The 15464-nt window shown below is 33.0% G+C and overlaps 1 protein-coding gene across 2 annotated transcripts in view; it reads right to left on the bottom strand.

Moving 5' to 3' along the window:
- The window catches only part of UNC13C (unc-13 homolog C), a 171207-nt gene that overhangs the window by 120867 nt on the left and 34876 nt on the right, over nucleotides 1-15464 (bottom strand). For both annotated transcript variants that reach the window (XM_083850451.1, XM_083850452.1), the window contains one exon: nucleotides 2615-2693. In XM_083850451.1, coding sequence (XP_083706577.1) covers nucleotides 2615-2693 — 79 coding nt within the window. The remainder of the gene's footprint in view (nucleotides 1-2614; nucleotides 2694-15464) is intronic.

Raw genomic sequence — 15464 nt, forward strand, 5'->3', positions numbered from 1 at the left:
TGTTCAGTTCCATATGGGAAGCATCGTGATTGAGTCCTAAACAGTCTTTTTACATCATTAGAAAGAAGAATATTTGGAATACACAGATAAGTTTTTTACATTTTTTTTCCCTAATGATTTTGGCATATATGAGATGGAGGACAAGACATTTACAGAATCCATAACTTAATTTAGGATTAAATTCTTGGTCATAAAATAGTTTTTCTGTTTTGCAATGGTCAGCATAAATTGGGACATTCATGAAATATCTGAGGCTTATAATAAACATTTTAGAACACAAATCAATAGAAAAACACTTACCATAGCCTGAAAAATCCAGCCGCAATATGAAAGAGATTAGAGAATGTTAATAATTTGTCAGATTTATCAAAAAGATATCAAATAGTATCTATTTCACTGTCAAAAGAAACTAGCAATCATTTCAAGTAGTATTATTTCTGTTTCTGAAACAGCCATATAAATAAACATAAAAAACATCATTTTCATTTATTGGTTCCTAGAAGGAGTTGAGAATTAAATTTCTGATTTAAATGAGGTATTTTGGAATCAATCTAATAAAAGCTCAGAGTTCAAAGGAGATTGCTTAGAGTGCACAAACCTTCAAATACAAATAATATTTCAAAGATGAAGGGGACCTACACATAAGTCTGAAATAAATTCCTCTTAACTTGGTAAAATTGTTTTAGATTTACAGATGCAGAACTGAGATGTAATATAAGTTACTATTTAGAAAAACATACAGTTAAAGAGTTATTGTTAAGAGTCAAGCTATATGTTCATAATGATTAAATTTCAGAATAAATTTCAATTTTAAAACTTTAATTTCTACTTGTTAAAGCTAGAATTATTTCAGGAGGAATTATCCCTAAATAACCGGATACAAATGCGGTAATCATTACCTTTGACATATTTGAATAATAAAATGCAAATTTTATTCCATCCTTTCAGAAAGTGAATGTTCTTTTTTGTTTCATTTTGATAATTTATTACATTTTTTAAAGAAAGGGATTGTTAGGATTCTGATGGTTTTAGCTTATACTAAGAAACATCTATCTGTAAACAATTCCAACAATTAAGAATAAAGCAAAGTTCTATTTATTACGTGTAAATGAATAACAATGTGGCTGTAAATTATACTTGTGTAATACAATTTACCATAGATTGGCTGCTGTCAAAAATATTGTTTTAGTGACTGCAGGCTCTACTACATTGTAAATTGCAACTTTCCATTTATTTTAAAAGGAATTCTAATCTAAAACTGCTTTTATGTTTTCTTGTTGTGATGCATTTATAGTGTCATATATATCATGGCATAGTAACTGAGCAAAGTGGCCAAGAAGACACTAAGTGATAACTTGGTAAAGGCTGATCTTTTGAAGACAACTATATTAATTTACTTTGGCTGACTCCCCTTGACTCACTGTACAGTGAGAAACTGGTTTTGGGGCTCACCACCACCAGAGACTAAATAAGTATTTTATTGAATTATGACTTCTGCACTTAAATTTTAATATTTTTTTTTATTTTTTATTTTTTGAAGAGCAGAGAGTTCTACTTAATCTCATTTACATTGAAAGTCAGAATAAATCTCAAAGGAACTTCCATTCCTTTCAAATTCTGAAATTTATTTCCCCAAATTATTATTACCCATGACTGCTAAAATATCACACTTTGTAGTGAAAATATATGTAAATCTTTGAAACATGCATATTGAAGTCAATGTTATTTTTCTAAAAACATTTTTTCCTCTTCCAGTGTCATAATAAATCAAACCAGACAGTATCCCAAGCACTCAAGAGCAGCTGTTTTCATAAACTAGTTCAACATGCACATTATCTGATTCCACAAATAATTTCTAAATAATCAGTGAGATGTTCAGATTTACCTGGTGTATTATAACTGTATCATTGGCTTTTACTGGTCACAAACCCTTCAATTAAGATACTTTTTTCCTTCCATAAAGTAATTAATTGTAGACAAATTATCATTCACATGCACAATTACTTGGCTCTGGTGAGGCCGCATCTTGAGTACTGTGTTCAGTTTTGGGCCCCTCGCTACAAGAAGGACATGGAGGTGCTCGAGACAGTCCAGAGAAGGGCAACAAAGCTGGTGAGGGGTCTGGAGAACAAGTCTTACGAGGAGCGGCTGAGGGAGCTGGGATTGTTCAGCCTGGAGAAGAGGAGGCTCAGGGGCGACCTTATCGCTCACTACAGGTACCTTACAGGAGGCTGTAGCGAGGTGGGGGTTGGTCTGTTCTCCCATGTGCCTGGTGACAGGACGAGGGGGAATGGGCTAAAGTTGTGCCAGGGGAGGTTTAGGTTGGATATTAGGAAGAACTTCTTTACGGAAAGGGTTGTTAGGCATTGGAATGGGCTGCCCAGGGAAGTGGTTGAGTCACCATCCCTGGAGGTCTTTAAAAGACGTTTAGAGGTAGACCTTAGTGATATGGTTTAGTGGAGGACTTGTTAGTGTTAGGTCAGAGGTTGGACTAGATGATCTTGGAGGTCTCTTCCAACCTAGATGATTCTGTGATTCTGTAATTAAAACTAATTAAAAGAAAGATTCAAACAACTGACGAATAAACACTTTTATGCTGCCAGAAGCAACTTACCACATCTCGAACAATTGGAAAAGATTTCTTTCTGCGCAGGTCTGGCATGCTATCAATTCCGTATAGCCCACAGCCAGCTCTGTAGGAGATGAAAAGGTAAAGAAAATAAAAATCTGTGGCTTACAAGCTTGCACTATTTAGAACTGCTTACAATATCTGTGTGTACAGTTAACATAAAAATTAGCAATCATCAGCTAAAGAATGTAAGCTTTCTAATTACTATGAAAAATTAATGAGAGTGTTCTTGGTTTGTATGTTTTCTGCTGGCATTCTCTCAAAGCAGAGAAAAGTAGCTGAAACATTGCTTAATACCTCCTAACACTTTTTTTTTTTTTTTTATCATGGATTTGAAAGGTGTAACGGTAGCTTTTCATCCAGAAGACTTGTAAATTTGTAGTTGAGATATACAGCAACATTTTACAGGATATGTTGTAATTTTATGTTTGGCATAAGAGTTAAAATTCGAACTAGACACATAATCAGATCTTGTTATATCATTTTTCAAGATCCAACATTTTCCCTGCCAAAATCCTTTGGTTTGGTACTGTCTCAAATACCTTTTCAGGTGTTCTTTTATTTATCTGTTTCTCAACACATAAATCAAGAAGTTTTGCAGCAAATATCTTTACATCTTCAAGTCCTCATTCTATTTATATACATCACAGTTATTGAGTGAAAGGAGATATAACTGAAATTAGCGATAGAATTTTCACTTCCTTCAGAAAGGTCAGTACTTCATCTTAAATCTCTTCTCCTGCCTTGAGGATTAAAACCCTCCCAATAGTAAAGTTGACAAATTCTTTATTTATTCAACTCAAGACTATGGCCAATGATTCCTGTTGGATATAATAGATGTTACAGTCCCACAGCTGCAGCTAAATAGAGTAGGAATTATGAATCAGAGATATCGGCTGCCAGAATTCAGAGCCTGGCATATTGATACAAACTGAAATCAATGTTGGATTAGTATGCTAGTATGGCAGACTGTAAATTGTTCAGGGACAGAAATATCTCCGACTCTGCTACTATTACCTTCAAACTGCATCAGCACAAGCTGACAGAACTCCTAAATTGGAAATCCAAATGATTTTAGTGGAGAAAAATACATTAATAGACATTAGAAAGAAGAACACTAACTGTGGTTTGAGTAATCTCTGAATACAAACTGTTGGGAGACTAGGAGAGTATTCTAAGGAAATATCAGCTTATGCTATTTGCTTTTTTCTAAAAATTTCCAGCTTATCTGCTTTTGACCACTGTCAGGAAGAGCAAGATACTGGGCTAGATGGACCTTTGGTCAGATGCTGTATTGTTGTTTGTATGGTGTATTTGTTTGTTTGTTTTTAAGACACAATATACCATAGCTTTTCTCTCTCACATAGAATAAAATGGGGTTCTATTTGGTCCCAGTACTATTCCACAGGATTCTGGAACAAATTGGCACAGCAATAGACTAGCAATATTTATTGATGTGCTTTACTTTCAACAGATAAAATGAAGCAGATTTGCTCTCTTGCAGTTTGCTTAGTAGTAGACTTGAAAAGTTCAGCTTCGGTAAATATTAACTGAACTGAACTGAAAGATTAGAGGAAAGACACTGAGAAGAAAAGTAAGATGACATCATTTAATATAAAGTTTTGGGGATATTTGCTCACCTTCTGTTCAATATTTCCAAAAATTTGAAGTTCTAATTAAACTTCATCTTTATTTTGGGTTTCCTCTGCACCACCCATTCCATGTACTATCACTTTGACAATACAGCCTTATGACAGAACTTCTGGGAAAGGAGAAAGCTGGCAGGATCAACGAATATCTAAAATCTGATATAAGAGAGAATTGGGACTTTGGTGCCCAGAAAGACTCCACTCAGTTCACATGCTGGTCATCCTGCTATTAACTCTTCTGTGTTTGGAGGTTCCTAGAACATGTATATGTTCTATGACATGTTATTATGGACAGATCCGTATTCTGATCTACAGAGAAATGTGGGTACCTTCTTGTCAAATTCCTGTCTCTAAGAAATGTTATGCACAAGCACAGTTACACTGTAAAACAGTGATGAAATGAACAGAGCAAATCTACCAGATCCATCAAATCTACATAGTGAACAGCTCTCCAAATAGAAAAAAAATGCAAAAGGAGTTAAGAAGATACCCTTAAAATTAAAGGGATTTTGTTGTTGTCTTTTTTTTTTTTTTTTTAAGCAGAGGACAAAGATGGAATCAAAAATAAACCTATAAAACACAAAGTAAACAAATATTTGCGGCAAAACCAATAGGTATCATGACATGGATAAAATCTGTGCTTTGGATGTGAGAGATCTATTAGCATCAAGGGAATTGTTAACTGTCAAAACTAATACCAGAAAGTAATGAGTCAGAAAATACTGCTGCACTCTCCAGTCCCAGAGATTGTATTAGTCTGATGAAGCACTCATCATAGCTGCCAAATACTAAAGCTCAAAAGTTAGATGTTACACATTTGGCTCTGTTGACACACAGATAAATTCCACAGAGGAAACAAATTCCTTTTCTCCTATCCTGTAATAACCAAAGACTCTCTGAACATTGTTTCTCATGTGAATTTTTAAAGACTGAACCTTTTTAAAAGACTGGCATATAACGTTCATGATAATGTATACATTCACTTAATCCTTTTAGTCCAAAATACTTGGAAGGTCCTCAGTAAAGATTTCCTAATATTTACATTAATATACACAAGATTTGTATCTTTTATCCCCCCAAATCTATGGGCTTAACTCAAAAATCTACGGAGTCAAGAATCTTTCTCCACAAATTCAAATAGGACTGAGATTAAACTCTAAAAGCTCCATATATAGCTCTCCCAACACCATCATCCAGTTAGAATTCAAAGATCTTTCCTTTATGAGTATCAAAAACTTAGTAATCTATTTCACATGGTGCCAAACTTAGATGATGAAAATACTTCTTTCAAATAAATTCTATTAAAGTGTCTCCATAAATTATATCCCTTTTCCCATTAGTTTAAAACAAACAAACAAATTTCACAATCATATCACAAAGCAACTAGTTTCACATAGCTGGTAAGAGAGTAAATTATATTTCCTAGCATGAGAACTTTTGGTCTTCTAAAGCATTTCTGTTCTTCAGGGAAATCTTACTTGACAATGAATTTTCAACTTCTATTTTGCAAAGAAAATAATAGATATAGTTTACACTTATAACATGGTTCCAAACTAAAGATGAACTGATGCTTCCATCCTTAAGTTGTACATTGTTACAAACAAACTGACCAACTAGCAGAGACTTGGTAATGGATTAAATTGCTTGATCCTAAGCATGCCAAGCAAGCTTAAACCCTTTACATTACACTTATGAGGTGTTCTGTGGGTAACACTCTGATTACAGATGAGAATTTCCTATTATAGAGGCTAATTGATGTTTTTTCTAGGGATATGAGCTGCTATTAAGGTACTAGTACACATTGTTTATATACGATACAGAAAGTAATGATCACATTTAACTAAATGACAATTTAATTTATTGCATGATCACCTATTGGTTCACAGACAAACTCATATTCTGCAAAAGCTGAAGGTAATTTTGGAACTTTAGAAGAGAGTTTGCACTTTCATTTTGATCCATATTTATCAAAACAAATTAAAGATAAATGCCACAAGGCACAAGACAACAGACAGCTAGAGTTTTAGAGTTTTCTAGAGTTCTACCAAGTCAAGACTTGCCTACTATAGAATTATTATTATTATTTAAATTTATTTTACCTAAACTGGGAGCTGGGGAATTCCTAGGTTCAAAATGCCACCCAAGAGATGGGAGAATAAAGAGCATGAATTCATTGCCAGTATTCTCCAGCAAGGGAGAATCCAGTTCTGGCAGGGTTTTCTAGAGAGAATCGGAACTGTCTTACACTTACATTTGGTGTCACACAACATTTTAAGATAATTCAGATCATGCCTGTCTATACTTAAGTTATGAAGAAAAACTCTCCCCAGAGATAACCAGATACTTGAGCTGTCAATAAGATTTTAAAACAAGTCACATGAATAGCTTTAAAACATTAGAATAGATCCTTTCCACTTAATCAGCAGCAACAATGCCCTATTTAGTCTGAAGCTGCCAGTGTTCATCATGTCCACACTGTTCAGTCAAGTGAAATTATTCTTCTTTCTTTATTACAGGTAAACATAGGACTTGAAAGCTAAAACATCAAACATCTAAACATCTAAACATCTAAAGTGAACTCTTATGAAAACAATAATATCTTCCAATAAAACCTGATTTTTCTTCTAGTCTGGCAATCTAGTGTAGTAATTTAGATGCAACTTCCAGTAGTAAAACATGCAATCGTTTCTGCTGTGTAACTGGTAGGTATCCTGCATGGGAAAGAGCATGGTGTGTGTGTATGTATTTACAAGTACCTTTTTTGGTACCTCAAATACATTTTCCTTTCAGCCCATTTTTTACACAAAATAAACAAACAAACAAACAAAAACAAACCAGATTCTTTACTAAGCTATTCAAAACTCTGTGTTTGGAAACTGTGTTTCTTGGCATGATATCCCCTGCAGCCTACTTGATAGATTTAATTGTCCAAAAGAAGCTATGAGAATATGGGGAGACTGGAACTACACCACACATCTTGACTGGCATTTTGATTCACTTTATATTTACTAAGCTGCTCTCAGAGATAGTAATTCTTGCTCATTGCCATTAATATTCATAAGCCATAAAAAAGTGATATGAAGCTGTACTGCATTAAGCACCATAGGCAACATTCAGCTGAGTATTTTGTCTCAGCTGAGACACAGCAATTCCCATTGCAAAGCTGTATCTGTTGGTGGAGTGGAAATTCAGTGATGGTGAAAATGTAAACTTTAGGATTCAGCTTTCTTATGTTTTCTTGCTAAGCAACATTTTTAGAACCGTGAATATGGATGAATTTTCATAATTATAGTTATGAAATAGTAATTTCTAGAGTCACAAGATAAATATAGTTCCTTCTATTTTTATTATTTTTATTTTTTATTTAATTTTTCTTTAAGAATCTCTGGCTTTGAAAACTATATTGTTAATCTTCACAACCTGTGGAGTTATATTTTGAAATATATTTCATTAACTATAGACAGCAGGGAAGATTATGTGTTTGGTTTTTTTTGTCACTTCACTTTTTCCCAAAATAGTCCTTAATATTCAAATTTAAATTCCAGAGAAGAAACAAGCAAATTGTTTTCTGTTAGTGCAAAGATATATAATGGCGCGATAGAGACACAAAAAACTGCAAGCCAACAAATGAATACTAACAAATTACTTTAGACATCTAGTGCATTGTATAGAATTTTCCAAAGTCAGATTAAAAATAATTGCTACTGTATTAAGCTAAAATTACAGATCAGCAGTTTGATTACCTACGTAATGTAGACCAATGAAAGCAAAATGACTAGCACTGTTTACAGATCAAAATAACAGAACATATTACTATTCATTTTCATAAAATACTTTAGCCTTTAATGTTTGGATATAAAATCTTAGTTGTTAGCTCTGCTATATTCTTAAACAAAAACATATATTTCTATTATAAAACAAAACCATACAATTAAGGGGGAAAAAATCTTGTCATTTGAATTACTGTTTGTAACATAAGTTTTTACTATATAACTGAACAGGGAAAAAAAATGAAATTTGAGAGGCTAAGTATCATCTATCGTCACCACAAAAAATATAAAAATATGTTGTTACTCAGGACACCTTTCACTTTGATTTTTAAGATAGACTGACAGGACTATGCTCTACTCCACAGATTCGTAAATTGTACAAAACAGAGAATGTAATAAGAAATTAGCATGGTTTAAATAAGTTTCTTTGGTAATTTTTGTATCTGTCTATCTTGATGGATTGCCTGGAGGGAGTCAAACATCCACCTTTGAGTAAATGCTAGCTAGCCAGTAAAAGCTATGCTGAAGACAAACAAAAGGATAATGTTTAAAAGAAAGAGTAGTAGCCTACTAAAAAGCTATAAAAAGTAAAGTTATTGCTAGGAATGTAATATTTAGTGCCTGCATAAAACCCCAAAATATTTCAGCTATTTGGAAGGAAATACAATGTCAGTAAACAGAAGATACAGATAATGTGTGAATCTGGTGCTGCATCCGTGTGGAAGTAGAGCTTCATTCTCACTTATGCATCTGCAAAATGCATCTATAAAAGGCAGAATCCCTGTATTTTCTTATTCTTTTTTTTTCTTGTTATTATTATTAATATTTCCTGTATGTACATAAGACATAAGAGTTCCTAAAATGAACTGAGTGAACAGAAAGAGCTGCTCACAATTGCAAGCTACTTAAATGAAATATTTACAGTATTACCCATCACTGCTTTCTTCTTATATACTGTACATAATTCTAATGATATTTTAAATAATTTTCATTAAACTAATCACTGCATCATGAGGAATACTAATGCCCATATAAGAAGTGGCTGTAATGCCTGGTAAGGATCTTATTTCCTTTAGCAATATGGTATTCCAGAACAGCCATGGTATTATTAGCAACTCTAACTATCAAGCAATCAAAACAAACAAACAAACAAACAAACAAAAACTATATCCAGTTCTCTTTCTTCCTCCAACTTTCTCTGTTTAGATTTGTTCATACCCTTGCAGTCAGTTCTGATTGTATTCTGAAAAGAGTTTGTCTTTATCAAAATAAATAAATGGACTTTCCTTCTAAAACGTTAAGAAGCCATAAACAACAAATTTTCCTGTTCATGGACGTTTTTTTCTACTTTAATTGTAGATAATTCCTCATAGGCTGGAATTAGATAAAAAAGGCAAATGGAGACATGTATCCACTTGGAGATAGTGAAGAAAATCCACTTTCTGATCTTTTTCCCTCAGTCCACTCCTCAGTTTTAGAGAACTGGATTATTAGTTGAGAGTTCTGACATAGCACACATTCACTAGTGGTTCTTAAAAAATTACAGCTCAAGGTAGATTACAAATAAAAAATTGCAATTTCATGAAAGAAATCTTATTTAACAATAACTCTTTGATCAAAAACATATATACATGTATTTTTTTTCCATCTCTAGGCAGACAAAATCTGGGAAGAATTGCAAACACTCTTTTATGTCTAAGACTAAGCTTATTTCTGTGTAAGACTGAGCTTATTTCCAGATCCAAATAATGATAAAAATGAAGAGGTTTTTCTCTATCTCTTTTAAATCACTCAATAATGAATTTACACTTTAGATTACAGGGAGACATTATTTTCTTGAAGTGGTTAGGATTATAGAATATTTCAGATTAAATGAATTTGTTTTATAGAATAATTAATCTTATGAAGTTAAATGAGATAAAAATCTAGGTATTTAATAAATTACAATATAATAAATGTATAATATAATTATATAATAACTTAAATAGAAATTATATTGTAATATCATTATATTATATAGATATATCTATAACTAATTATACTTTATTATAAATCTATAACAATATATTATGTAAAATATTGGTTTATAATTCTATAATAAAGACGCATAATAAATTATAATTAATATATAATAAATACAATGCTGTTCTGATCTCTTGAAAATTGCAACGAATTTTTCAGAAATTTAACTGGGGGGTGAGGAATGGAAGTGCATCATCAATGCATAAGATAACCACAAAATGTAACCAGAGATTTTTGTAATAGCGTAAAAGCAGTACCATGTAAGTTAATGAAAATAATGAGATGGCTATTCTTTAAGGTATCTGAAGACCCACAAATCCACACTTTGGTAGAGTTCCATAATTTTTGCTGGAGTGGAAAACCATAATTGGAAATATAAAATTTCGTATGAATGTTGGGAGAAAATATCAGCATTATTAAAGAGATTAAAAGACTGGATTTACAGCTTCTCCTGGGTCCTCAGTATATTAAAATGCCACCAAAGAAATACCTAGCACTTTCTATGAAAATTAAAGTTGGATTAAACGAGTCTTTATATGAGCTAACAATATCACATTAAGAAATGAAAGAAATGAACCAAATAAGAGAAAAACTGCTCTCCTGGCCAAATCAGAAAGCTGTCAGAAGGTGTAGGGGTACATTAGGATATACTAAAAGACAATATTCGCTCAAATTTTGACAGACTATATTCTCAAATGAGTATGAATATTAATTTCATGACAAATTTGAAATCATTTTTGTTAATTATGCTTCTAGAATAAAAATATGAATTAATGACATGCCAGAATATATTGCCAGCTGCTCTGATTCTGGCTAAGGCAGTGGAAAAGACTTTACAAAGACAGGTTTGAGCCTCCCTCTTCCTTTGTCTGATCACATATCTGTTGACTGTTTCAGCTAACAGGTCTCTGGGACGATCTCAGCATTTGGAAAAAAAAAAAAAAAGGAAAAAAAAAGTTGTTTGTAAAGAAGTTCTGGCCTCATTTCCTTCTGTCCATTCTAGTCACATAACAGTAAGGTGATGCTGGCCGACTAAAATGACTTTATGCAAGCTTTGGTCAGTGCAGCCTCAAAGTACCAACGTTTCAACTTTTAAATCTTATCCTTTAGTTCTTCCATATTTTGGAAAAAAATAAAACAAAACCTTCACAACTAAAATTATTTCCTAAGTCCCCCCAAAATACATGCTATTAAAATAAACAAACAACAGAAAAACAGCAAATGTATCTTGTAAAAGTACATTTTCCGATATTCTTGACCTTTAGACCAGAGCTGATCTGTAGTACTAATAGTGAAGACAAAGTATTTACAGCATTGCAGAAATTGTCCAGAAGAAAGCTCTGGTCAATATCTACAATAAAGAAAAATCTGAACACTTCTCAAAATTAACACTTGCTTAGCAGAACTGTTGCAGTACTACAAAATCAAGGAATCATTCTGAATTCCTTCTACTATCTTTGCAGTCTATGTGAATGATTTAATTAGTATCAGCAAGACCATAATGATAAAAGACCAAAAAGAAAAAGAAATAATAATAATTTACATAAAGCTTACGAGAATGTGTAAGTTGAAGGTAGTAAGTTCTAACAAGAAAAATTCATCTGCAAAAACAAAATGAAGACCTTGTTAGAACTTGATCTTTGAACATATGTATCTCTGTGGCTGTCATTATCACAGGATCATAGCTTCCAATTCTAACAAGTATATAAGTATCCTGTATATAAGCATTAAGAGATACAACCAATTAAAAGCAGTACTGAAACATAAGTAACATCCTAATGAAGGTGATGAGACTGTATCTTGTCAAAAAAAACCCTCCAAATCCTACTTCCTTTCTTTATCCTGATATTTATGTAGCTGTGAACTTTCAGCATGATATGTCACTGGATTGTGGCCAATCAGCTTTACTACTTTTCCACCTCTGATTAATTATCTATGACCTTGCATCTGTAGAAATAAGAATTACACAGGAATACATAATGGACTGTTCCTAACCTAAATGTTTGGGTCTGGTAGTGTCCAAATTAAAACTTCTTCAATGAAAGTGAAGACAATTTTTTCAATTCAAGTTTTTCATAGGACAGTCAATCATGAAATAAGGAGAGTTAAGTTAATTTGAAAAATGCAGAAAAGATTTGGAATCTGGGAGGCTGTGACTATGGGTGTTTGTAAAAACAAGAGCACACCTAACCTGAGAGTTAAGAGGAAGGGTGAAATGGAAGCAGAGAAACCAGCAACAGATAACATATTTGAAAAGAGATAAACAAGAACAAAAACTTGAAATGAGGAGGAAAAATTTAACTTGATTTGACAGTGGCTAGTACACGGGCAAAAACAGCCTTCAACCTCTCAGAGCAAATCTAGACACATTATTCTTGATCTGTAAAGAATGTCTAGTGTACATTTCTTTTTAAAAGTACAATTCATCTAATTCTTTTAATGCATCAAGCACATATTGAAATAAAATTTTATTTATTTTTTTTTTCACAGAAAATTCACAAATTGCCTTTTGGCTACGTGAAAATCCTCAATGGCATCCCTCTGTTTGTGTTCATAAAGTTTCTTGTTCCACGAGAATAAAATAGTCATCCCTTTTGTAAATTAGTTGAGTGGGCAAGGAACTTACCCAGAATATTGGAGAGATTATTTCAGTCCTAAAAAATATCATGGCTTTCCAAGCAGTATCCTAATCCTATAAACTTGGGAGATAATCTATTTCTCCTGTACCTCCTCTGGATGTACCTGCACCATTCTACAAGAAATGGAAAGGGATGCATAGGCTGTTTATGCTTTTCTTTTATATTTTCACATAGTCATTGTTTACAGGTTTCAACTTTTCAATTCTTTTCTTCCCCCCTTACTCTCAAGAACATAAAGATTAAGGTAGATCCAAAATGCACCTTCCAGACACATCTACAAATCTCATGATACAAATAAAACGATACAAATTGCATGATACAAATAAAATCACATTTCGGAGGATGTGAAAAGTAAATGTACAGACTGAGATAGACTCAAGAACTTGGATTCTCAGGGCTCAGTTACTCAGGAGCAGTTTCATCAGCGGTGAATAAAATTCATCATGTGTATAAAGGATTCTTATGCTAGACCAAGCTACTTCTGACAAGCAATGGTTGTAAAAATTACTCCCTTTTCTTATTCTGCTCTATAACAAAAAAAAAAAAGATTAAAATTGAGGTCCTTACTGGACTCCCTTTACCAATCACTAAGGATTAGCATATAGCAAACAAAAAAATGTCAAATTCAAGAATGAATAATAGTCTTTTCCTGGGAAAAAAAATTATGTACAAATTAAGAATGCTGATGATATTACCAAAGAAAGAAACAGATGACATGGCCTTTGAAGGAACAACAAGAATGACAGGGTGGCAGAATCAAGACTGGTGGGTACAGAGGAAAAAGTAAGGAGATTTTATTATGACATGAGTGGTGTAATTTATGTTCAGTCATTAATTTGCCATAACTCATATCTGTCTCTTTAAGTAGCTTAATGTTCTCCCCAGTCTGTACTTTCTTCCTCAGCGAATCTTGTCATTATGATTTTCAAATTCAGCTTAACAAAAACATCTATATCTGGTTTCTTTTCCGTGTATTTGTACGTTGAAAAAATTTGTTTAAAAATAACAAAGAATCAAGAAATTCATATATAGCTATTAAAAAAAAAAGAAATATTACTAAAACTCAGTTTGTCATCTGCAAAATATTAAATACATGAAACATTTTGGTTTTAGATGATCACCACCATGTCCTCTGACAACACACAGGCAGTACTGTACCTATCAAGAAGTGTATCTATTCTAAAAGCTGGTTCTGCAACTCTACAACTCTTATAATTGCTTAAATATGGCAATGTCAGAGAATTACACATGCATACTTCACACCTAATACTTTTAAGAGATTAAAGAAGCTAACCACAATTTAGGGAAGTGCAATTTTGAAAGGAAAATAATCTTCTCTCTTTTGTGCAACAAATCAACGACGAGATGAATGACATAAGAATGAATATACAATAACAATACTTCCTGTCTGTTCTTTGCCCAGCATCCAATCATTGCATAGTAAAGATCAAAGTAAAAAGTTGAGACATTAAGGACTTATGCCTTTAACAGCTTTAGTTCCTAGTGTAGAAAAGATGATTGTTTCCTTCATAGCTGTTATTTGTAAGAAAGTATTTTAATTTAGGTTATACCATAAGTTTATACTAATTTCACTACAATACTTTCTTCGACTTTAGCAGCTACAAGACAAAATGTTATTGTAAACAAAGAGTAATTTTTATCTCTTTTATGCATTTAATGAAGTTCTACTGCCTACCAAGGAAAGTAAGTGACTTTCACCCCAAACATCACAAAAGGCTAAGTCCTTTGCTGAACCATTCCAGAATGTCATTTCTTGATTATCACCATCAAATGCGAGTATACTTTTCTTTATTATTATAATGAGTCACTTTAACAAAGAACGGCTAGAATACAAGCTAGTGGGAACCAAGTTGTGATTTCCTTGATCATACCTTGTCAAGACAAAGTACATAAAATGCCTGATCAGGCAATGGGAAGGCAGCTGTGCAAACTACCAGCACGTTACACTGAAAAAATCATTTTTCTGTTTGAAAAAATTAAATCCCAGCTGATCTAGACAAAAACTCTCATCTGAACTGAAAAATGGGAGAAAAAACAAACGTTAATACAATACAGAAGCAAGTATACTGCCCACTATTTCTAGAAGCATCACCAAAAACAAATATGCAAACTCCAAAATGGTTGCTTCCAGTCTTTAACCATCTTGAAATCAGAATAACACATTAATTAAAGTCTTTGCTGAAACAAGTGAGGTTCCAAGTACCAGACTGTGTGAACTGGATTGATGTTTGAAGCCAGGCTAGAATTAACCGTTGGCTAATACTTGAATCACACACACAAACAAGAACAACAACAACAACAAAAAGAAACACAAAAAATTGAGGAATAAAGTATTATCTGAATGTACTCTCTCCCTTCAGTAATTCTAATGCAATACATACACTGTAGAGAAATAAGACCAGCTGTGGAAAAAGCTACTAGTTTTGGTCTAGTGTCTACTTCTCTACTACTTCTCCACTACATCATGTGGACCATGGATCATCATTAATTGTTCTCATTGCATTCTTGATGTAATTAATACTAATACGTTCTCCACTGCTTCTTATTTATTTAACTGGCCATCATTTTATTGAAGCTGAGATACTTCAGAATTCATCCTTTCAGTACTTTTGAAAAGTACATAGAGATCGGCTGAGTTTTTCACCATGCATATGAATCTAGGGTGCTACTCCTTCACTCTGAGTTGGCATTGGTTGTGAACTAAAACCTCAGGAGAACAAGCTGGAAGAATGAT

Source organism: Anser anser, assembly GCF_964211835.1.
Source record: "Anser anser genome assembly, chromosome: 10".
Classification (NCBI taxonomy): domain Eukaryota; kingdom Metazoa; phylum Chordata; class Aves; order Anseriformes; family Anatidae; genus Anser; species Anser anser.